The sequence below is a fragment of the Macrobrachium rosenbergii genome, chromosome 11 (genome assembly GCF_040412425.1).
Source record: "Macrobrachium rosenbergii isolate ZJJX-2024 chromosome 11, ASM4041242v1, whole genome shotgun sequence".
NCBI classification, from domain to species: Eukaryota; Metazoa; Arthropoda; class Malacostraca; order Decapoda; family Palaemonidae; genus Macrobrachium; species Macrobrachium rosenbergii.
In genome coordinates this window covers 14,472,135-14,497,085 of record NC_089751.1, presented here as the reverse complement: position 1 = coordinate 14,497,085, position 24,951 = coordinate 14,472,135, and the positions used below count along the sequence as shown (strand labels likewise).

General features: G+C 34.9%; 1 protein-coding gene across 1 annotated transcript in view; it reads right to left on the bottom strand.

The window, feature by feature from the left end:
* Positions 1–3,663: 3,663 nt before the first annotated feature.
* LOC136843178 (integrin alpha pat-2-like) overlaps positions 3,664–24,951 on the bottom strand; it is a 25,763-nt gene continuing 4,475 nt past the window's right edge. The window contains exons 2-23 of the mRNA XM_067111249.1: positions 23,542–23,697; positions 21,722–21,864; positions 20,029–20,123; positions 19,017–19,158; positions 17,568–17,608; positions 16,620–16,674; positions 16,097–16,245; positions 13,708–13,935; positions 12,527–12,620; positions 12,151–12,242; positions 11,131–11,267; positions 10,470–10,603; positions 9,318–9,463; positions 8,777–9,009; positions 8,168–8,417; positions 7,734–7,918; positions 7,109–7,216; positions 6,830–6,908; positions 6,103–6,272; positions 5,899–5,977; positions 5,331–5,576; positions 3,664–3,885 (exon numbers count right to left, since the gene is read on the bottom strand). Of these exons, the coding sequence (XP_066967350.1) occupies positions 3,790–3,885; positions 5,331–5,576; positions 5,899–5,977; positions 6,103–6,272; positions 6,830–6,908; positions 7,109–7,216; positions 7,734–7,918; positions 8,168–8,417; positions 8,777–9,009; positions 9,318–9,463; positions 10,470–10,603; positions 11,131–11,267; positions 12,151–12,242; positions 12,527–12,620; positions 13,708–13,935; positions 16,097–16,245; positions 16,620–16,674; positions 17,568–17,608; positions 19,017–19,158; positions 20,029–20,123; positions 21,722–21,864; positions 23,542–23,697 (3,058 nt within the window). The 3' untranslated portion in view covers positions 3,664–3,789. The remainder of the gene's footprint in view (positions 3,886–5,330; positions 5,577–5,898; positions 5,978–6,102; positions 6,273–6,829; positions 6,909–7,108; positions 7,217–7,733; positions 7,919–8,167; positions 8,418–8,776; positions 9,010–9,317; positions 9,464–10,469; positions 10,604–11,130; positions 11,268–12,150; positions 12,243–12,526; positions 12,621–13,707; positions 13,936–16,096; positions 16,246–16,619; positions 16,675–17,567; positions 17,609–19,016; positions 19,159–20,028; positions 20,124–21,721; positions 21,865–23,541; positions 23,698–24,951) is intronic.

The window sequence follows — 24,951 nt, the reverse complement described above, 5'->3', positions numbered from 1 at the left end:
TGGTCTGACTGACGACAAAATTTGCACAGGAAAAGGTCCACAAAATGAGATTGCGATGGGTCTCAACAATCAATTTTCGTAGGCTGTATTTCAGCAGAGATCTCTCACATTCACGGTTGATCCCTGATCCCCTTCATCTGCCGAGAGCAATTAGATTCGCTGAACAGCAGCACCGATATGCAGTAAATGTTTAGCCTCGCTGTCGAACTTCTCAGTTCCAGAGGAACTTTATTCCTCACACCGTTGGGCTGTGGAACAGCCTCCCAGAGGAAGTCGTGCAGTTGGGACTTCAGAAGTTCAAGCGCAAATGCATTGCATTACTACCCTAATACTGTTCTTCTTGTATTTTAATACATTTTTATCTATTTGCTTATTTATTAATTTATTTTTTTTCTTTTAATAAGTGGGATCCCCTCTTTATGTATTTCCCTTCACTTTCTCTTACTACTTCTAATGAACACCATATTGTTTGGAGGCTTGAATTTCAAGTCAATGGCCCCTGTGGGCTTGTTCCATATGAATAGGTTTCATCTACTGAATAATAATAATAAACGCTCATCTAGTTTCCTGCAATAGATTCCAGAGGAAAAACAGGGAAATAGTCCCTGTCCTATTCACACTTCAACGGATGAGTCATGGACAAACCCACTATGCAGAACTGTTGCAGAACATTAACCACTTTGTTCACTTTTGAAGGTCTCTTGTTTTAGATTGAGCTGGCCTTATGTCAGCACAGGTCTTGACAGCAGATAATAGATTTCGCAACCAAAAATCATGGCCTGCCTGTCATTTGTTTCCTTTAACGTCTTCCTTATAAAAGAATATTAAACATTCCTCATTGTTATGTAAAACTCTTGTGCAAATAACATTTATCATGAAGCATCATTCTGCTATAAATATTCAACTTTATGTTTGTTATGTCTTCTCTACATTAAAAAGATTATTAACATATGTTAATTACTCAAGTAAGTTTCAAAATAGAGACATGAGGGTAGGACTTGTTATAGACAAGGGGAGAATGTGAGGACTCAGCCATAAATTTCCAAAGCATTTCCTATTATAATGCTATTACTTTCCTTCATAGCTGTAAATCACTAAGGGGATATCAATTACTCAGAAGCCATTTAGAAAACAACCTTCTTTCCTTTCACTCGTTGATACCTAGCAGGTGACTGGGTGAGGCAGGAATATACTTATATAAAATTAAATAGTATTAAGCCTGAAAGACGAAAGCAAAACCACATGCCCCTAGTTGTTTAAAAGGCCATTCAGCTCCATCATTTTGAAGAGTCCAGGTGAGACAAGTCATATCTTTCGTGTCCTGTGCTCTCAGGTTAAGACAAGGCAGACAATTGATCTGGACCAGTCAGCAACCGGGGATCCCAAGAAAACCTCTAACCATTGAGATGGAAACCTCATATGGACTAGGGCAGACAGTACAGAACCGTTCTGCACCCACACACACACACACACACACACACACACACACACACACACACACACACACACACACACAAAGAGCACCTTTCCACCCATATCTCTGCTGAGCTGTTCAAAATTTGCTGATTGCCGTGGATCGAGATGTGCAGAGGTGGAAATAAATGTTACATCTAAAATATTTATGGCATCATGAAGGCTTAAACAGAAACACATTAAAGCTATAAGGAAAACCCATTGGCTGCGATCAGGTTTCACCGAACAAAGAAGAAGGAAAGATAATTGTCTATACAAGAATATTGTATACAACCCACATAGGGAAAAAATAAGACTCCTGTATTTGAAATATCAATAAGACTATGAAAAAACTTATTCAATTCATAATGAAATACTGATTACATGTAAAGTAATAAATACAGTTGTTAAAATATATATCAATAATGCAACAGCACTGTCTCAGCAACACAAAATTGGATTAGACTAAGGTGTAATGATGCAACCATTTTTTTCTTATTGGTAGCACACCTGATCACTGAAAAGCTTGACGACACAGAGTCACGATTTAGAATTGAGTGTCTAAGAATTGTGGCACTGTTCTTTGCAGATAACGGTCTAATCCTTTGATTAAAAAAATAGAAGCCATAAAAGTTGTCATCAAAAAAGCCAGTCAATGTGGCCTGAATATAAATAAGGATAAAAGTAATCCATCAATATTCAACGATTGGTAAAGTCTTTAAGATAATGGGAATAGTAAAACACATAAAATATCCATGCGTTACACTTAATCACTGAAATGATTGCTTCAGAGAACGCGTTAGAGCTTAAAATATCAAGACAAAACAGACTGCAAATATGACGAAATCAGTCATGAGTAAATGTCGTATCAAGGTGATGATAGGGAAACTGTACTGGGATGGAAATCATGAGACGTACAAAAAAAAAAAAAAAAAAAAAATAAAATAAATAAATAAATAAAAATAAAGGAGTTGTAAAACAATAGGTAACCAAGTTTACAGAGCAATACCGAAAGCACCAAGGTACACAGTGTGCTGTGCCTTAAAGCCTTGAAACAGAGGCTTCACCCAGGAATTCGAGGGTTATGCAGAACAAATCATTTAATCCGGAGCATATTCTTAACAGTAACTGGAATAGGTTCCTCTGTAAAATAAACATGGGCCCGTACGAAAACATAAAACCCTAACGAGCATATAACGAAGTTAGACTTAAATTTAAGCAAATCTGAGCGGGTTAAAGAAAACTGATGAGATGAAATGAGAGCAAACAGGGACTAAAAAACATGAGAAAAAAGAAATTAAAGAGAAGTCAGCACTGCGTGTCTATGGAAAATCTAAGAAACCATAAGAGGAGAGGCTTGGTATGATAACGCCAAAAAAACAATGTTGAAAAGCAGAATTAAACTGAACACTTTAGGAAAAGATTAAAGGAGGAGGTAACTAAAATCAGTGTATATATTGAGAAATAAATGAAAATTTTAAACATTTTTACTTTATTGCTTGAATAAAATAATAGGAACATTTGCAGCAGCCATATCAATAAGTTAAAGATGAACAAGTAAATACCTTACTTTTCCCAGATTTTGACAATAAAAAGGATTTCATTGAAGATATATAGTACCATTGAGGAAATAAACTTAAAAAAGCACGATCACAGGTAGACTAGAACTTCCGAGGGATCCGTTACAAAGGTAGCTCCCTACTACTACTGCTACTACTACTACAGTACTACCTCTACTACTTCTAATACTATACCAGGCCACGCCGGACATCTCGACCGTCTGCGTTCCTCACTCAACTACCAAAGTCTAATAATGGAAAGCTAAGAGAGACGAGACATTAATCCTAAAATTAAGGCATCATTCAAAGGCCCTCTGACTTTCGACTGTACTCGCCTATGCCCAGAACCCTCGTTAGGGATGGAATTGTAAACGAACTGGGTGCAATTAAAATACATTGCAAGGATGCCTCAAAGGATGTATCGAAAGACTTGTTTACTTGTTTTTCGAATTTCCCAGGGTGATCACGTGTTAATGTTCGAGAAGGGTTGGCCGCGTAGTCATAAGTAAGAGAAAGAGGTAGAAATGTGGGAGGCGAAGCTGCAATCTGAAAGTGGTATAGGGGAATCATGATAAAAAAAAAAAGAGTAAAGAAATTGACCAACAGATTTCATATATATATATATATATATATATATATATATATATATATATATATATATATAAAACTTGTTTGTTTAATCTATTTCATAATTATTAACTTCCAAAATTTATTAAAATAATTCTTAATGTCTACCACTGGATGTGAAGTAGCCGACAACAGAGGGCTTGTGTCAACACTAGTTTCCATTTGAAAGCGAGTCTTCGTTATTGGTTTCAATAGCTTCCTCGTGCTTTTGAAATCTAGGGACCAATCTTCTCTTGAAAAATCCCACCTGCAAATAAAAGAAAAAACTAAGTACAGCACATTATGGAACGTCAACCGTAGCAGGGATGCAATCCTCCTTGCAACAAAATCTAAAGTAGAAAGCACGCCTACAGATATTTTTCTTTAATTTCACATTCTCGGGTTTGGAATTCACTGCTGATTGTTAGAATAGTTTTAGAGTTCATCTGCAGATTTATTATTCTGTATTAGGGTTGTTTTATGGGCTAATAAAAAAGATTTTTTACATTAGAACCAATCATGACCAAGGCAAAACCTACCCTGGTCAGTTTTTAGCATTCTAAGATCTACGTACCAGGGAACTCATAGCAATAATCAATGGGTTTTGATCCGCGAACTTCCTTTCTTATTGGAAAAATACCCTCCCACTGTCCCTCTATCAGTTACATCTCAAGCCTTTTCAGGTCCATGTGTGCCTGATACATTTTATCCCTTTACCTTGAAACTGATCTCCCCCTATCAGTCCTCCTGCCACGTCTTCTTTCACAATGAATGTTCTACCATACTTAGTAACTTTATACCACTATAATTCTTTTACAGTCACATCTGTCACTTTTAATGTGAAGAAGCTTTTACTCATTTGGAATCTTTCCTTCATCCAGATGTATCTTACAAATCCCAGTCAGCCACATAATAATCACATAATCACTACCATACCACAGCATTGCCATTGTAGTCCAAGCACATCCTATAGTGTCTTTCCACTTTTGAACCTCTTATTTACCCTTCTTAGATCCTCAAGGGTCACTTCCATAAGTATTCTGAAACTTTGAATAGCCCTTTCCACTCTAGTTTCATTCAGCCTGAATCTCTCCTATTTTATCCATTCATTTGATTTGCAAAATGTTCATTCCTTTGGCCCAGGACTACAGTAATTTCAAACAGCATCTTTCCATTTGTATCTTTAAGTATGAGATCCAAGCAGTCATTAATTAACCTTTCTTACTGCATCTACTTCGCTGTAGAGCTCCTTATTCTTCCTAAAGCTCTTGCTAAACTTTTCGATTCTATTTATAATATTTGTCAATCTTTTCTTTCGCTTTTCGTCTTCCATAGCGTTATCCATCCTCTTGTATCATGCAACACACTTCTATAATTTCCTTGTTTTCTCTTCACTAAGATATTCATCTCCTCATCCCAACATTGACATTTTTACTGCCTTCTCCAATCCTCCCCACTGTCTTGAGGATAGCCACAAACACACATACACACACACACACATGCCCGCATATATCACACACACATACGCATACATACATATATGTGTATATATGTTTATATATATGCTTGTGTGTGTGTGTGATTCTGTGCAAATAAATATGTATATGTTATAGCAAATGTGTGAGGTCAACATAGCTTCAAAGATGAATAAAGGTTGTGATAATAAATATTCTTCTTTGAAGGAAGAGAGAGAGAGAGAGAATTAAATTTTACCTTGTACATGCCATAGACCAAGATCCCCAGCAGTGCTAATCCCGATAACACGGAGAGAATAATGATCCACGGAGCAGGCAGCTGATTCCCTCTTTCGTGAATGACCGAAACCTTCGTCAAGACGGCGAGGGTTCGCATGACCTCCTCACTTTCCTGTTTGTCTAACGAGGAACTGAAATGCCAAGAAGTAGGGCTTACGATCCTCCCTGTGATCTGTGATCTCAGACTGACTGAACTCGGTGCATTCTGTCAGACAAGGAAATAATTTAATAGCAATGATAATTGCAGTTAGAGGAGTGAAAGGTTACAATTGAAACTGTGCGGTTTTAAATGCTCATCTTGAAACTGAAAACGAACTCAGGTATTGTTTCTTTTCATTTGATATTTTCCAAAAATTCTTCTACAAATTCAGATTCATACTTTAAAGAATCTTGTACTTTTAACTTCCCTGAAATAAAGGCAAATCCTATTTTTTAGCAAAATCGATCCAGACTTATTTCCCTCTGTTTTAATCTATATTTAAGTGGTTACATTTCGAGGGTCATTTTCACAGACGCTCTGTTCTTACCATAAAGTAGGACTTGACCAAAACGGCTTCTGTCGTTAGCGTTATCTTTCCCTTTTGCGATCCTGGACGCACCGTACAACTGTGAACATTATTTCATTGAAATATTAAGCTGGTAAAAAAAAACTTTGGAATAAATTTTATCATTACAGACTGCATAACAACAGCAGCAGATTATCACAACTCTCAGTACAATATAAAGTTTACCTAAAAATGGCATAGACGAAGGAGGAGTTGTCTAAGAACGTAGAATGATCCCAGAAGGTGCCATTGTACTGACACATACCAGCAGCTGAAGGAAAAACTTTTGGTGATGTCTTCAGAAGCGAGATGGTCCTGTTGTCCGTCCCATTCCGAGTAGGCCAATACATATCAACCTAATGATAGTTGACTGATAGATCAGTATAAAGGTCTTGCACATGACGTCTCCAATTTTTTATATTGACAATTGGTGACAAAAATACTGATACACAAAAATACTAGAAACTTAACCTACTCTAACGCTACATAGTACTGTTAGAAAGTTATGCTCAAAGACACGGTGGTCCTTTTAGGTCCCATTTTATCATATACCTGCTCAACAGAAAGTGAGAATATATATAACTAAAAGTATTTGCTTAGAATGGAGTGAGACTATCAATCTATCAATAAAAGGGATGAAGAGTGGTTTATGGTTAAAGTCACTAAGGTGGAGGAGTATATGAGAGTTTCATAAATTCAAGACTTTCTTCATATAGTAAGCAGGGAGTCCTTTTCAAATCAGATATACAATTCACTATTCTGCCAATTGACTTTAAACGAGCTTCAATATAAAACAGTACCAGATGACTTACTAAAGGAGTTATCAGGCCAAATAATAACGAAATAAAGCACAGGTAAAAGCTGCCAGTTAAGAATGAGTCTCCAAACCCTTATGTAAGGTGCTTAGTCATACCTGGATTTCCTCCAGAGGGATGTCCCCCCTTTCTGTCAGATCATAGGAGTGTTTCACTGTAGGGCCGAAGTCACTCTTACTGTGGATCAAGAGAAAGATATGTTTGTAAGCAAGAGATACACACCAGACAATATTAATTCAATGAAAATTCTCAAATTATTCAAAGAGAAATGCTTCTAGATATTTCAAAATATTACGGCGGAATGTAGTGTTTTTAACGGCTAGTGGAGAATGATTTAAAATAATTTATACTGTCAAATATCACAAGAAGATAGTTACTTGAGATGATCACTGGCAAGAAAAACATCTTGGACTCTTGTCATGTTAACGCCATCATCACCCGTGCTGGAGGAGGCCTCTACGCTCAATGTTTCTGGAGCGCTCAGTCTGAGGAAAAGGTCAAAACGGGATAGCAACACAGTCCTTACTTAAGGATTTCGAAAGTGTCAGGACATTCAGCAACTAGACTCATCAAGGTTTCATGGTTCATTTGACCAGTTTCATTGTGCAAAGAATTGTGAAAAACTATACTCTCTTCATTTAATTAAGTTCCTTCAGTGTGAGCCTGTTTTACTCCTAACTGTCGTAAGTACACTCAACTAGAATGGTTGTGACTGTTTTAAAAGACTATACATAACACTCAATAAAAAAAAGTCAATACCAAAATACAAAAGCATAAAATTACTGTTTTGCCTAGCCTCAAAGAGAACCGTAGGTAATCAATGATAAAATGCAACGAAGAAAGACTTTTTTTAACCAATCTTTTTAAGGTCGAAATTTTGTCAAAGTTGACTCGTAAGAAAAAATTCCTTCCACACCCTATGCACGACCCTTTTATAATACGTAGTTCTTAGCACATCATGATGAAAACCTGCAGCAACGCAGTCTGAAGTAGTTCCCTCACCCTAAGATGTAGAAGTCTGGTGAAACTTGGGGCAGGAATGTCAAGCTCAAAGTGTTGTCGGATTCATCAAAATCTTCGTTGACGGATCCCACTGTCACAGAGAAGTTCATTTGCGGGTCTGGGTGATTGTTGGTGAAGGAAATTACCTCTTCTCTCTTTTGTTTGAACAGGAGTGCAATGCTTGCCTGCAATCATAATAAACGCTCTAATAGAGACCTTGCTTATTCAAAACATTCTTCTTTAAAATCTCTCTCTCTTGAAGAAGAAGAAGAAGATCATATCCCTTACCTTAACAGAAACATCACTTGTTTACAGCACTTTTCATCATTGTTTATGTTAAAAACGTCCTCTCTCTCTCTCTCTCTCTCTCTCTCTCTCTCTCTCTCTCTCTCTCTCTCTCTCTCTCTCTCAGGAATAAAAATCATATCCCTTACCTCATCAGCAGGTCTCAGCTTTGTGCGGGAAGAGGTACAGACTTGAACAGGTAGGCAGGCTTCACTACTCGCCAAACAGCTGCTATCACTTTGGCAGGAAAGGTCAATAAGGGTATTAGTGAAGTAAGCTCTCCTTAATACCAGTCCCTGAGGCGTCATCAGGGTGAGAGTAGGATCGAAGGCCGTGGCGTTCTCCACCGTTAGGTCAATTGTTAGCTCTACATCTCTCAAACCAACGTCAAAAGGCATCCTAGAGGGCCAAGAGTTAGAATTAGGAATGTGCGTTTTAATCAGATTCCAGGTGTATAATCGAGGTCCAGTGACGTTCAATGAAAAATCGTCAAACATTGTTTTTGAAATTGAACCAAAGATACTGTAATGTTCAGCACTCGCGGAGAAAAAATAATATATTGTCTCTGCAAAGTCTACTATTCTCTCTCTCTCTCTCTCTCTCTCTCTCTCTCTCTCTCTCTCTCTCTCTCTCAAACCAACAAACAAGCAAATAAACAAATAAAAAAATATATTAGTGCTCCTCTCTGTCTATTAATAAATTCGCTACTATTTTGTTTCTGTCAGGTCCAATAAAGCCAGTTTTTCATCCATAAATACCTTTGCGTTTTTGTTTCGATCATGATGTTGGTAGTGGCAATGCAAGAGGTAATATTGCTGCTGCAGCTTAATCTGACGGATGTTGTCCTTACGAGATCCTTCCACTGCGTCCCTGGATTTTCAAGGTCCTCCAAGACAGGCGCAATAGTTTCCCCGGTCAAAGATCTGACCTCTATAAATGACATCTTCAGGTCAGAGTAAGAAACGTCCACCACATCTTCGGAGCTTGAGATCTGGTGAACAAAGGGTGATTTCAGTACAACAGACTTACCAGACAAAATTAAAAGAGGGTTTGTATATTTTAAGATGGCGTGCTTCCTCCCCCGTATATTTTGAATTTCTTACGCTTATGGTTCCAGCATTTCATCAAGCATAGCAAAAATTTCTTCATGTTGTGCTTCCTTTTCTTTCTTTTTATTCGAATATTTGTTAAGAAGTGTAAATAAAGAGACATTCTTTTCCACTGAAGATTTCAGATAACTATAGTAAGTGAACTCCTCAAAAAATGAACTGATGGTACATTATACTCATCCACTTTTACCTCTATGTATACAGGAAAGGAAAAATTATTGATCCCAACGTTTTCGAGCTTTATGCGTCGCTTAAGGGAAGCCTGGCTGTTTTCTTCGAACAGAATCCGCTTTCCCCACCTCTGGTTGACATCGAGATTTAAAATCCAATCCATTTCTAGAACAAAAAGAAAATAGTCGCATTGTTAGAGAGTTTTGTATAGGTATTCATCAAGCGCATGTGTAACTGTAGTCTGCAAGTTACAGGAACGATGCAAAATTACAAAAAAACGGGAAACAATTATTGAAAAAAATTACTAAAAATGATTGAGACTATAGAAAGCTTATACAAATAATGCATTTACCTGTGTATATATGCTTCTTGCTTTGACACTATTCAGCAAGACAAAATTTTAAGTGAAGAATCTCAATACAAAAAATTTCTAGTTAAGAAATTGATGAATAAAAAAAGACGCATTTTCGAAACCAGTTGCTGACCTGAATGTCTCCGCTTCTGTTGGAGCGGAAACAACATAAGATTTTAATTACTTACAGCAAAGCTACAGATAAACTAATGGAGAAACAGTCACTTGTTATCGGTTCTAAACTGAAAATATAACACAAACTCGAAAACAAACTGTAGAGTTACTCTAATAATTCTCACCAATCCTACAGGACTACGAGCCTCATGACATGGTGCTGAAAAGAAAGGTGCCAAGACTGGGGATCTGGATATTTCAGTCATCCCACTTCATATATATATATATATATATATATATATATATATATATATATATATATATATATATATATATATATATATATATATATATATATATATATATATATATATATATATATATTCTATATGATTAACTTTCTTGAGAACATGATCTTTCTATTCAAGAATTCATATTTAGTTTAAGCAACCCAGAAACGAAGAAATTCTAAAGTAAAGTCTAAGACCATGAAGCGGATGCAGCTAGAAGCCAAAGGAGCACTGCAAACATTTTTCAGTAATGCCTACAGTGCACCACGAGAGGCGTACTGACGGCACTAACCCTCTACGGTGGCCATACGGTATGGAGTAGGACATTTTTGTTGTCCTTGGTGGTGTATACGTAAAAAAGTATTTAGAACCGATGGACTGTATGGCGTAGATACAAATTTATAGGATACCTTACCAACAACAAAATTGCGTTCACTGTGATAATCAACCTCAACGATAAGGTGAAGGGTATGATCAGGCCTCTGAAGATCAACTTGTTCTTCACTAAACCGGAATGAATGAACACCAATCTTTATAACAGGCGCCGTCCTGCAAAAGTCAAGGAGTCAATAGAGTTTTTGGATAAGAGAAAAGGATGGATTGGAAATTCAATAAAAAAAAAGATACGTGACATGATGGCTTAACCCAGGAAAGCGTTCTTTATTTACGAGAAACTTATAAAACTACGGTATTATAGATTATTATACTTTATGATAATTCAACAATTCTCTAAGTGATGGTAAACTCGAAAGAACCCCATATTAAGATGTACAAGGCAAAAAACATTATACTGCCTTTATAGCTTTCAAAGCACATTTACTATACCACTTGTAATGTATTTTCTTCAATGGATAATCGTTAAAGCAAATACTCAAAAGAAGCTTTAAAAGCAACTTAGGGTGTCTTGAAACGTGCTTTAAAATGTCGTCTATCCTTTCCAATAAATAAAAAAAACTGAAAGTGTTTCTTTTCAGTGACATGTGTTTCAGAGCCCACGTATGTGAAGTGGGAAGAATTCTCCGTCATAATTCAATGAATTTTTCATACCAGGTGGAGACAGAATTCGGAGTTCATACCTGAGAGAAACGACGGCATTAGACTGTGGTGACCCAACGAGTAAATCAGGATACCCGTTGCCATCGAGGTCATGGCCACTGGCCAGGCTGTAGCCAAATCCGACCATATGTGGTTTGACATCTGTTCCGTGGATCACCTGAAATAATAATTGCTTATGTTAGCTCTCTCTCTCTCTCTCTCTCTCTCTCTCTCTCTCTCTCTCTCTCTCTCTCTCTCTCTCTATATATATATATATATATATATATATATATATATATATATATATATATATATATATATATATATATATATATATGCATATGAGAATGAAAACACCTTGTCCATTCAAATAACTTTCAATTTCACCGTAGAAATGTTGATTTAATCACACCACGAAAGAAGCAACAAGTCATCAACCGAAATCGCTTTCATGCTGTTGCTCACCGTGAGTGCACTGTTTTAGAGGGTCTCTACTTGGAACTTGTAATATAATATTCAAATAATTGGAAGCTGACGTTCTAGAAGATTATGTTTTCTACTTTAAAGTCTACAAGAACTTCGGTTTCCTTAAATTCATCACTGTATTTCAGTGTTCCTTTTATTATCATCTCAGCCTGAACTTGTGCATCCATTAATCATAAGTGCATAACAACTGACTATTTCCAAAGTAAAAAGTAAAAATCATTTCTTAAGATTCTAAGTTTTCATACAAGATCATTTATCCAAAGTCAGCCATAGATTTTGTTGCTTTACTGGCCGAAAAAACTGTTGTCCTTTTGGCTTGAAAGTCAGTTCAGCTAGTGAAACTCATTACGTTCTCGTGGCATTATGTAGATCTATGATAAAACTTTGATGATATACACTGAGAAGAAATGCGATGAGTCAGCCCTTATGGGTACATAGTCCTGAAATGGTTTCTATCTTTTTCGTCATAGCAGCCCCAACCCTAAATACAAAGAGATCAAACACAGTGACGATAATTCTATGGACTGGTCACTTAAAAAGCTCCGAGAATCACAGTGCAAGAAGTTCCTTGATACCTGAGATGGCTGTTGTCTGAGCCCTTCCCTGGAACCCGAGTAAATGAACACAGCTCCGCCCTTGGAGTGTTGTGGCGCTCCCACTGCAATATCTGGAAACATACTCCTGGAGATTATATGTCCGAAAAAATCAAACATTTAGGAATATCGAAATATCATTTGTCTACCAAAACTGTCAAGGAAAGCCTTCTCTTTGGTTGCCCGAGAAACGGCTTCCTCTTGTGAAATTTGGTATTCTCTGTAATTGGGGTCTTGTTTTATCCTTCTTACTAAAATTAACAAAGTAAGCATTAAATAATCAGTATTTTCTCCACATTTTTCTTTATTTGAAAATACATAAAACGAAAAATTACCAGGCAGAAGGTAATTCACTCACCCTGGTACCCGTCCTTGTTTAAATCTCCCAGACACGCGATGCTTGAGCCAAATCTGTTGAATTCTTGTGGGCCATCATAAGTCGAATGTTTACCCTGAAAATATTTTTAGAATATGTAGTTTTGTAAGGAAAGACATCGGTTTTCTTCTGGTTCTTTTCCACACTTGATAAGAATAGATACAATTTCTAGTGCATCAGTTATTCCTTTATCCTTTATATAATGTTATCCATTTAATTTTGATTATATTTTTGCGAAACTGATAACGTGTGTGAGAAGATAGTACAGACACGTGGAAAGAACTGGAATAGTTGCAAAAAGAAGAACAGTTGGTGGAATTAAGTAGCCATTATCAGAAACGAAATTGGGGGTCAGAGTCTAAAAAAGAATTTCCATCTCATAGAAGTGAGTGTCAAGAACCATAAGTTTTGTCGCTGATGTGTTGATGTAACAGTGTGTACAGACTCCACCTTGAAATAACATCTTAATTACAAGTAATAGTGAGAGATATGAAAAGGCTCGAAAAATGTTAAGCGTATTTGGTGCTGTACTTTTGAAAAGTCAGAGGTGAAACCACATACATGAAAGTGGATATAAGAAGAGGCAGATCTGCCAAAAATTAATAGGCCTCGAAGAAACCAAAGCACCCTGCCATCATCATCAGAGTCAAAATCGTCCACGGAAACTGCAAACGGTCCAAATTATTGACGTTATATTTCTATGATTTCTAGTGATAAAGATTTACGATGGGAATTATGAAGAGAAATGAAAATTTTATTGTGTTGTCATATGTATAAAGGAAGGAGAATCTGAGTAGAGATTTACCAGTCCATTCAGTGCGTGTGCACATAAAGAAGAAGCACAATACTTAGAGGGTGCTCCAAGAAGCCATCAGCTTCGACTTTTCGGATGGGGCTATAAAAATACTGCCTATATTCCACCATAATTAGAACACCACATAGTGAGTCAAGTAACAAATACCTAATTCACTGTTTTTGTTCATAGAGGAACAACGGGATTTAACAAAATTATAGCCCAGTATGAACTTTATTAACGAAAATTTCTCTTTTGTTATTCCAGATCTGTATGGCTAATACGTGCGTGTTTTGTGATGCCTCACTGATATTAAGGTTAAAAATGAAAAAATATCACGATATTTTTCCCCCCTCACTTTCAGTCTTACCCTATTTCCCAAAACAACAATTTTCCCAGTCTCCATCCAAAGAGAGCTGGCATATTCCCGATGTACGCGACCAAAGGGCGCTCCGACAACCACTTCATCTTCACCGTCTCCGTCGACGTCGCAGGTTTCGAGGCTGAAGCCCGCCCTCTCTCCGACGGTCAAGCCTGCGACGTCGAGTGATTGGCTCGAGTGCGGACTACCATCAGTCTTGATAACCTTCGCATTTACCTAAAGTTAAAAGAGTGCTTCAACGTGACTGGAACTGAAAGGTTATTTATTATGTAATTGTTAATAGATTCTTTTTCACAGAACCTAAGTCAAATAGATTTTATAAAGAACAACTGAAGGAAAAAGGGAAAATGCATAATCTCTTAAAAGAAGTTAAATCAACGATCGAGATCAACCGCCACAGTAGTAGGCAGTTAGTAAAGCCCAGCCACCTGGAGTACACAAAAACCCCGACTTTTGCCCTCTGTAACTCTGGAAATATTCAACCGACTGATGAAACTTTGGCTTTAGAGGTTTCCCACTAAGGTTGCTAATCGTGCCAAATTTCATCGAAATCCGTTCAGTCGTTCCGGAGATCCAGATGTCGATTTTGGGCGTTCAGGGGATCTGGTAGGGGGTGGGGGTGGCGGGTGGGGGGTGAGGAACCTAACATATCTGTAGAGCAATAACGGTAAAAGATACAACCATGATACTTAGCTTTTTCTGAAAGCTCGTCTTCTAGAGGGGTGCCTTTCGGTGTTTGTTTTTTTGAAATAATGAAATTTTAAAGTTACAGTGGGCCATTCAAATTAGCCACCAAAATCCAAATTTCCTGATGCTCAGGTACGGACTGCTCACAACATTAGAAGAGACGCCGTTTTCTTAATGTGTGTGAATAGCAAGTGGTGTTAGGAGAGGCTGGCTGACTTATTGTCAATTATCTAAATTAAAAATTTACCCACACGGTTTTGGTCTTCGCAATCGTTGACCTATCCTAAATAAAGAGCCTCAATAGCTAAAATGTTTTCACACAATATATATATATTTATATATATATATATATATATATATATATATATATATATATATATATATATATATATATATAATTATGCAGCAAACGAGCTGAGCAGACCATAATCACAGAGAAGCCACATAGGTCTAATAAAACTATATTTAAAACCTAAATAACCCCCATTCCTTTGTTACCGCATTTTTCTCGATCTAGGGCGTTGCCATTGCTAAAAAAGGACTGAAATCACGGGCAAAAAAGTTATAAAACACAAAAGGGGTAGCAAAGCCCAGCCACGAGAGACAGATATGGAGCTCAGGGGATACAAGGGAAGGGGGAGGGTGCAGGGCTTTGCTCCTTAACCTGATAAATTATGATGAAAGCGAAAAGTAGAAGTAGGAGTCTTTTTCTCGATCAGCATAGAAAGCGAGTGTCATTATAATAAAACAACGCTAACCATACCTGAAGAGATGGACACTGGCACTTCTTCAAGCAATACAATTTGAAGATATAGCAAATGTATCCACTTAGAAGCGAGCGATCATATAAACGCAACGCTTCTTTGTGGGTAACATTTTTTCTTTTTCTTTTGTCATCGAGAATAATACGGGCGAACTTATTCCGATTGTTGCTTAATGTTGCTTTGCGGAGACTAGAGTAATGTTCAACAAAAACCTAGGCCGGGTCAGTGTTGGATGGTACCAGGATCAGGCGCTCGCATAATTTTCACATCATCAGCGGTGGTTCGTCCAAACCGAAGCCTATTCAGTATGCGTATTATAATGGCGCTCGTTATCTATAATGATTGAGAAAAGGCTCCTACTTCTACTTTTCGTTTTCATCATAATCTTTCAGGTTGCGGAGTAAAGACCTACTCCTTACTCTTTTTGTATACCCTGACCTCCAGATCTGTCTCTTGTGGGTGGGCTTTACTACCCCTTTTGGGATTTCATCACTTTTTTGCAAATGATATATAGTGGACTGAGTTTCTGAACAGCTTTTCTCTAGCCCGTAATTGACTGGAATAGGCCAAACAATTATTTACAAAAACTAGTGCAGGTAGATGCATAGTAGTATGAGGCACTCTCATTCATCTTTCTGGTACATTTGAAAATAACAAATCCTTTATACAAATCCTTTTTCGATTATTTTGTTTGATCACAGATTCACTTGAAGGACTACCTCAATTCTTGGCACTGAAATTATTAAGTATCACAGTACACTGCAGAATTATTTTAATAAAAGGGTAGATACTATAGGAAAAACGGCATACCTAGAATTTTGAGCACTGGCGTAGTGTTCTTAAGTCTGGACTAAAAGTATTGAATTGACAATAAACAAACGTGATGATATAAGTGTTAGATGCTGTAATGATCACTCTATCCTTACCTGTCCTGTACCAACGCAAGATGCTACAATCCCATCTTCATGGCTGACGGGAGCAACATGCCATCCTTTGTAGTAATTTCCGTCACAAATGTCTGTTAGATCGAATTGCTGAACCCGTCTTGTCGTTATATTGTAGGTTATTATCTTGACTGGGGAAATGAAAAGGAGACTAAGATGCAGATCTGCTCTTCAGACAAAAGAACGACTTAGTTGAGAAAAATTGCCATTTCGAATATAAACACAAATAATCTAGTAAATCCATATTTCAGACGTTTGAAAGAAAAAAAAGGCAATGTCGAATCAAGATGACATGCTTGATGATGAATGTTTTCTTTTTTGATAAATATGCATATCAAAATAGGGGAAGTTTATCTTTGCCCTGACTGACACCATTCTATAATATGAGATTCAGCAAATGGAAGAGAGTCATCAAAAACATAGATGTGTGATTGTGTGATTGTGTGTGTGTGTGTGTATTGAATTCAACATAAAACTCTAGATATTTCAAACTGAATTTACTTACATTTGCTGCTATCTAAACTAATACTGGGACAACTCATGAAGACCGCTGTATTGTCCTGTAAAATAAAGGCAATCAGTTTTCGCAATATTTTCTCTCTAAAAATTCTGATAGTTGCTTATAAACAAGGATGATAAATGTTAATTATATGTTGAGTTGAAACTCAGGAAAGGAATACCTTCTTGATATTACAAGGTGGATGAAAAATTTTTAATTTGCATACTATGAAACCAAAAAGATTGAATTTCATAGCTTGGCTGCAGTTTGAAATTTCAAGCTTGTCAAGAAAACTTCAAGATGACAGTTTATATTTTTTATGCCTAGATACTGAACTTGTAAAGTTTTTTATATAAATGACAAAAGATCATGCACATAATCACGAAAAAAAGCCTCTCGATATTTGAAAAGGTCATTAAATACATCACGTAAAACTTTCAAATCATCAGATTTTTTTTTTTTTTAGTATTCCTGTCAATCTTAGATATATTTGGCGACCTGAACTGAAATGACAAACTTTTTAGTTCTCAATATAATATAAAAAAATGCAAATTAATAATAAGAAGTAGAGCTTTATTAATCTCTCAAAACATTAAACTAATTCTTCAATAATCTCTTTCCAAATACACAGTGACCAATTAAGTGAATGAGTAATTAAAGTAATTACTCTATTAAAGGTACTAAAAAAACTAAACGCATTATGAGACATATTGAAGTGAATCTGTTAATACCCTAAATTTCGAAATATTTTCACTAAGTTCCTTGACATACTTTTTTCTTTCCAAAAAAAAGTAAACACATTTTAGTTGTTGTTCAACTTTCTGGTCTGGTGTTTTTCAAAGAATATTTGCCACAGCCTTATGGATAATAATATTGTATGTTACTGAACAACAATGCGTTACAAACAATAAATTAATATTGGTATTTATAATGTAGAGAATTTTAATAACTTACTTTGGAAAAGGAAGCTGAAAACCCACAATACACGAAGTCATCTGAAACATTAGAGAACTGTTAGATGTTGCACCTTCTGAAGAGCTGAGAGGTTCATGCGAGCAACAGATGTTTACAGATGTTTTCACTCACACATACTTTGGAAGACAATGGAGAGAACGTTTACACGAAAACCTCTGTCCTGAAATACAAGTGTTAACTCAAGTGTTCAAGAGGAATATCTTTACCGGTAATATTTCTTCTGCTGTAAACCTCTCAGTGTATGAAGGCATCCTAGCCCAGACTCTGTTTATTTTAATCATTTATATGTCATTGTTAGAAATCCTGTTAGTATATCAGCAAATTTAGACAACTGAATCACTTAACGAAAATAATCCCAAGCAATTACTGACAGATGTGCATCCATCTTTTAAAAGCCTGACCCCTGGTTGTTACAAAAGTTAATTTTTTCACAGATTAACTTTATAGTACATACATTTAACAAAGTTGGTAATGTGTTGAAGACAGTTTCTTATATGCGCGTCTTTTACAGTGCTGTGATATAAAAAGACATAAAACTGAAAAGACCGCTTGCAAACAAAGAGTACCCTCAACACAGCAGCAACATTGTATGCAAAGCCTCAAGTATGCATTGTGATTCATTTTATTTGAGCTAGAAGAGAGATGAATTATTTGTCTGAATAAATAAACACAGATATTCAGTCAGCCAAAGGAATTATACTCATTATGTGCACATAAGTGAAAAATCAATAGAAGTTATTGTTCTCATTGTATTATGATAACTGGATGCAATAACATTTTTTTCTGAAAACTTCTTAGAATCATTATTGCCTGTAACGAATGGAAATAATATTAAATCAAGTCCGGGTCTATATATTCTTGACCCTATTTTGCAAAAAAAAAAAAAAAAATGTTCGAAGGAGTGTTTAAAAGAGAAACTAAAGATCATCAGTGATTATTGTTAATGTCCTTTCCTTGGTTAATCTAGTACACGAGTTAATGCAAGAAAACTTTTATTCATTGGAAGATCAGCTTCGAATGTAATGACCTTTGTATAAACTAAAGTAGCTTTATACTCCATTAAATCTTGTTTTTTTTCATTCAGCCGGCTTTTCTATGTGATTTTTTTTTTTTTTTTTTTTGACAATGCCAGTGAAAGACCATTACGTTGCCTGAGAATAATACTCCATTTAAAGATCATGTATTATATATATATATACATATATTTATATATATATATAAATACCCTATATATTTATATATATATATATATATATATATACATACATATATATAATTTTATATATATATATATACATACATATATATAATATATATATATATATATATATATATACAGATATATATATATATATATATATATATATATATATATATATATATATATATATATATATATATATATATATATATAGCATAGAACCTTACCTATGTATTCTTGACCACCTTCATTCGGTTTTATTCTCACTCCTGATGAAGAAGAAGAATCCAGTAGTACACATTCGCCAAGTGTTTTGTAAGAATGAAATTGACCCCTTTTGAAAACGTTGTACGACTGCGGCGCGCACACCTTGGAAAACGAGAGAGAAAAATCATCGTGATATCGTTAAGTGTTTGTGGATAGTAATTCTAACAAATTTATCATATATTAATGATTACTATCATCACCCATCTGATTATACAACACACGCAATATCAGTAACTTTTTGAATGATTGCCACATTTATGAAATAATCAGGATCGTCATTATTATTTTTTTCTTGTAAACAATGTTGAATTTAGCAAACAACTATCCCCTCTAAGATGTAAATCATCGGACACAAGAAGAATTTTTAATGGTCAAACATAACATTTATCTTTCCCTAAATAGCTTGACCAAAGATCATACGAAATCATTGAATGTTACGAAAAAATTCTAGGAATTACAGATCATTTTTCCATGTTAATTAGCTGTACATTTTGTTTTCCTCTCACCAAGTGAATATTCAAGTTTGTATAAAGCAAGTTTTTCGGATAAAACAGAATTTTATATTAACTAAGCTCTGTCGCCCAAGTTCTGACACCAAGAGACTAGGTTCTCTCTCTCTCTCTCTCTCTCTCTCTCTCTCTCTCTCTCTCTCTCTCTCTCTCTCTCTCTCTCTCACACATTAAAACAGGAGGATGTTATTGTTCCATTTAATAAATTTATTATTTAACTATTTTCATTTTGTACAGCATTTGAATGGAATCATCCTGATATGTATATTGGAGGATATGTAATCAGTTGAGTGTGCTGTTCCAAGCCGATGGCTCCCTAGGTATTGTCCAGAGCATGTCAGATCTTTTGTGTCCTCCATTCTTAGGCTATATTTTCGTTAAATCTTAGGAAAATAAGCAAATAAAGATTCCCTAAATCTTTGTAGTTCTCGTTTCTTACTGAGTGTATCAACCATTGACCTACCAAGAGGGAAGTATTATTTCTACCACCAGCAACCACAGTTGAACCAAATCCAAACTCTTCCAGGTTTCTCGTCATATCCTGAGCATCCGTCACATCTGTAAGAATCCAAATATAATTAAAAAATCTAGATATGACCCTCTCTTGCTTTGTCAATATATATATATATATATATATATATATATATATATATATATATATATATATATATATATATATATATATATATATATCTTGTGAAAAAGCGAGACTTCAGAGTACAAGTCACTGATCAGATCCATCCCCACCCCACCCGCCATATCCCTGACTACTCACCCCAACATTCCTCACGCACCAGCTTACTTGCCCATTTAATGATAACAGTTATCTTAAAAATTCACCTCACCGACAAATAGGGCCTTAAAATGTATGTTTATAGAACATTTTATGCTCAGAATGACTTTCTTTCATCTCCCAAAATATTTGCATAAACTCGTGTTATACTGTGTGTGTATATATATATATATATATATATATATATATATATATATATATATATATATATATATATATATATATGTATATATATATATATATATATATGTGTATATGTATATGTATATGTATATGTATATGTATATGTATATGTATATGTATATGTATATGTATATGTATATGTATATATGTATATATATTTATAAGATACATAGACTGACAGATATATAGACAAGTTTTTATACAGCAGGGAGTGGCTCAGAAAACAGATATTTACATGGATGACGATTTGATAAAAAAATTTTGACATTATTTGTTATCCTTATCACTAACCTTTTTCCCTTCTTATTTCTGGCACCCCTCGGATCGACTGGGTAAACTGACCGAGCCATCGAAGATGATAAATTTTTTGCCTTAACTGCATTCTTTTGTCTTTATATCCCAGACTACTATTCATTTAAATCATATTCAGTTCGAGAGGGGATCACGCAGTTTCTCATAAAATTATATCGAAAGAACGCAAAGAGAAAAAGTTCGACATTATGCTTAGCCTTAGTTAATAGCCAAGAATTTTGTGAGGTTAGTAAGAGTCATCCTTTCTACTCAGTGCTCCTTTTTTATTCTGAAATACTCAATTACCTGATAGCTTATGAAAAGTAAATGTAACATATTCAGAATTTACGAAATCTTTATCAGATTTTACCATCTTCCATCAAAGGAGACGTCAGATGGATAAGTGAATTTATTAGCAGTTGTAAAGGGGTTTATCTATAAGTGTAAATTCAGTTCAGGAGAGTGAGAAAAAAGATGCTAAAATTTGAACTTCTAAACTTACTTGCGACAATGTTAAAAATATCTAGGGGAAATTAATCACCAATCACAAGGTTTCCTGTCCACCAAGTGTGATCAAAACCAGGAAAAAAAGGAGTACTTAGCAACAATAGTAATACCTCAGACAGCTGAAAAATAACAACGGTTATCAAGACGCATATTTCAACTGTGCAGAACTGCGCCTGTTTCAGTCACCTTTGTTGATTTCTATCGCACTTTAAATCTTGGTAATAAGGACATGGATTGTCAACTGGAGAAAAATAATTACTTCTCGTTGTCAGTGACATTTCACGCGAATCTTTCCAGATGCCACTGAAAACTGCAAGATTTTTTAGCCGAAAGGTAACACTGTCGTCCTCTAAGAAGATTTTATCTAAAACTCATGACTTACCGAAATTTCTTGACAGTAAATTGCAGCTTTCATAAGACATATCTTCAGTGAAGTTACACAAGAAAACAGCTCCTTCTTGTATTGGGTGGTGCTGCAGCCAGTTTCCTCCAGACGCACTGTATCCAGGAGCCCCAATGACTAATCTGTTAATAATGAAACCATTCATCTAACTTATGCTTAAAGACATGGTTCTCAGCCTCATGTTTATGTGTGAGTATAATTATTATAGTTTTTATACAGTTAAGGTTCACGAGATAGGTTGATTGGTTAGTTTTGGGCAAAGCTGAACTACTTCTCTGGGCAACTGAGGCTAAAAAGTTCCCTACAGGCATTCTTCTTTCCAATACCTTCATTCTTCGTCACTTCTCACTACAAGTGTTTTTCATTTAAGGGACATAAAAAATATTCAAAGTGGCACTGACAAATGCAGTCGAGAGCATTCAGATTAATTCAACACAATATATCCCAAACTTAGCCCGTTTTATTAATTTTGCATTTCAGATATAATTTTCTTCCAGATCAGCTCACCACGGGGCTGTTTAAGTGTTGATTGCAACAACACAGGTCAGTCGTCCCACCTCTAAAGATCTAGGGTTCTGAAAGGTTAATCTTTAAGACCTCGTTAAAGTACATTGAATATAGATATTCCAAAACATCCTTAACAATAAACATGTGTCTAGAACTTTACAGATTAATTTTAGTGCTGCCTTTGGCAGCGAAATTTGCAGATACTCCTCTTATTCACTTTACTCAACCAAAATGCAAAATGTGGTTTCCGATAACTTTAACAAGGGTCTATAAGCGCCGTAAACAGAAAATCTACAGACTTGGCCTCTATCAAGACTAAGACTTTGTTGACTACCTGGTCTTGAATGAAGCTCCTGCTTCATAATTCCCTTAGTATAGGCAAAGCTCCGTTCAGTGTTTATGAATGCTTAACAAAACTGGGTATAATTTCATCTTACAGAGTATTTTTCTTCAGCACTTAAAAATATTTAATCAAATTAGATGTTGATCACTAGATTGCCTGTACCTACAAAGAAGGTGGCGTTAGTCTTACAGACTTCAAACTCTTGGATGACAGAATTCAGCAGAATTCAGACGTCCAAATCAGTCCTTTTGATCATATAAACACATTACCTCCCATATGGGCCACCTTTGGGAAGTTCCAGTATTAGCTTCAAGCCAGCTTCCTCTAAAACCCAAACAACCTTTTGTTTTACCAAAGTGGTGGTTTCTTCTTAGCAAGTGTTTCCCCTGAACGTGAATTTTATATTTTAATAAGGAATTTCCGTAAATGTCCTTACTGTCCATACCTTAAAAAATGAAATGTTCTACTTGCTTTGCAAAGTACCAGCATCAACATTCTACTGAGGGGCTTTAATGTCATACTGTCCAGTGGCAAAAGCCTTATAATTCTTTCACTGTTTAACTCAGTATATTTGATGCTGATGCCCAAGAATTTAAAATAGCTTCAGTATTACTTTAAAACACCATTGTATTTTTTTGGCGTACACATTGTTCATAATCCTGGTATACCGTCCCAATAATAGGTAGTTATATGAAAACTTGAATAAATACAATTGTATCTTAACACATCCATTGCAAAAAAAACAATTATATTCTAGCACATACTCATTGCACATAGAGAGAGAGAGAGAGAGAGAGAGTAGATATTTATGTGAACGCTTGAACAGGTGCAATTATGTCCTCGCACATACTCAGTGCAGAGAGAGAGAGAGAGAGAGAGAGAGAGAAATAGACATTTGTGTATAAACTTGAACAGATACAATATCTCGGCACACGCTCATTGCACTTACCTGGACATTCCATCTCTCCACCACATGGCGACGCTAAATCCAAAGTTTGAACCAGCTGGACCAGTTACAGAGACAGAAGACTTAATATCGATGTTAAACGTAAGCGCGTGTTGTAAAAGGGACATGCCCAAAACGAAGACAGTGACTTTCATGATCCTGTAAAGAACAGTTTTTTTAGTATTTTTCAGGGATGCCATTGTATACAGATTTAAGCTAATTTGTAGTTATCACTAATTATTCAGTCTGTTGAATATCACATGGAAAAGATAAATCATCTTAAGCAAATATGTTTATATATATCCACGGCCTTTCATCGATTCTATCTTTTAGTTGCAAAATGCGTTTTTATGTACTTATATATATATATATATATATATATATATATATATATATATATATATATATATATACATATATATACATTTATATATATATATGTATATATATATATATACATATATATATATATATATATATATATATATATATATATATATATGTGTGTGTGTGTGTGTGTGTGTGTGTGTGTATATACATATATATAAATTATATATATATATATATATATATATATATATATATATATATATATATATAATTCAACATGGCGGTAAGGCTATTCCTCAGCAGTACAGACCCAGAAGCCGTAGAAGACGACAGCATGAAACATAATTCACTTTATTCTTATTGCAACGTTTCGAGACCAACGTCTCATCATCCAGGCTAAAATGAAAGATAAAAACTAGTAAACAAAAAAAAATAATAATAATAATTTGTTATGCTGTATTGTTTACTAGTTTTTATCTTTCATTCTAGCCCGGATGATGAGACATTGACCTCGAAACGTTGCAATAAGAATAAAGTGAATTATGTTTCATGCTGTCTTGTTCTACGCCTTCTGGCCTTATATATATATATATATATATATATATATATATATATATATATATATATATATATATATATATATATATATATATATATATATATATATATATATATATATATATATATACATATATACGAATTCTCGTCTCTTATACAAGCAACAGCATGGCTTTTTAAGTGTTCACAAATATTGAACCAAAAATGTCGTTTACTATCCAGTTCACTGTACCCTGGGAATGACTGAGCTCAAGGGGAAATATGATTACAAGTTATTCCCAAGATACAGTAAATTGGATATAAAAAAATGCATATGTATCTAAAATATATATATATACATATATATATATATATATATATATATATATATATATATATATATATATATATATATATATATATATATATATATATATATATATATATATATACTGTATATATATTTTATATATATATATATATATATATATATATATATATATATATACTGTATATATATTTATATATATATATATATATATATGT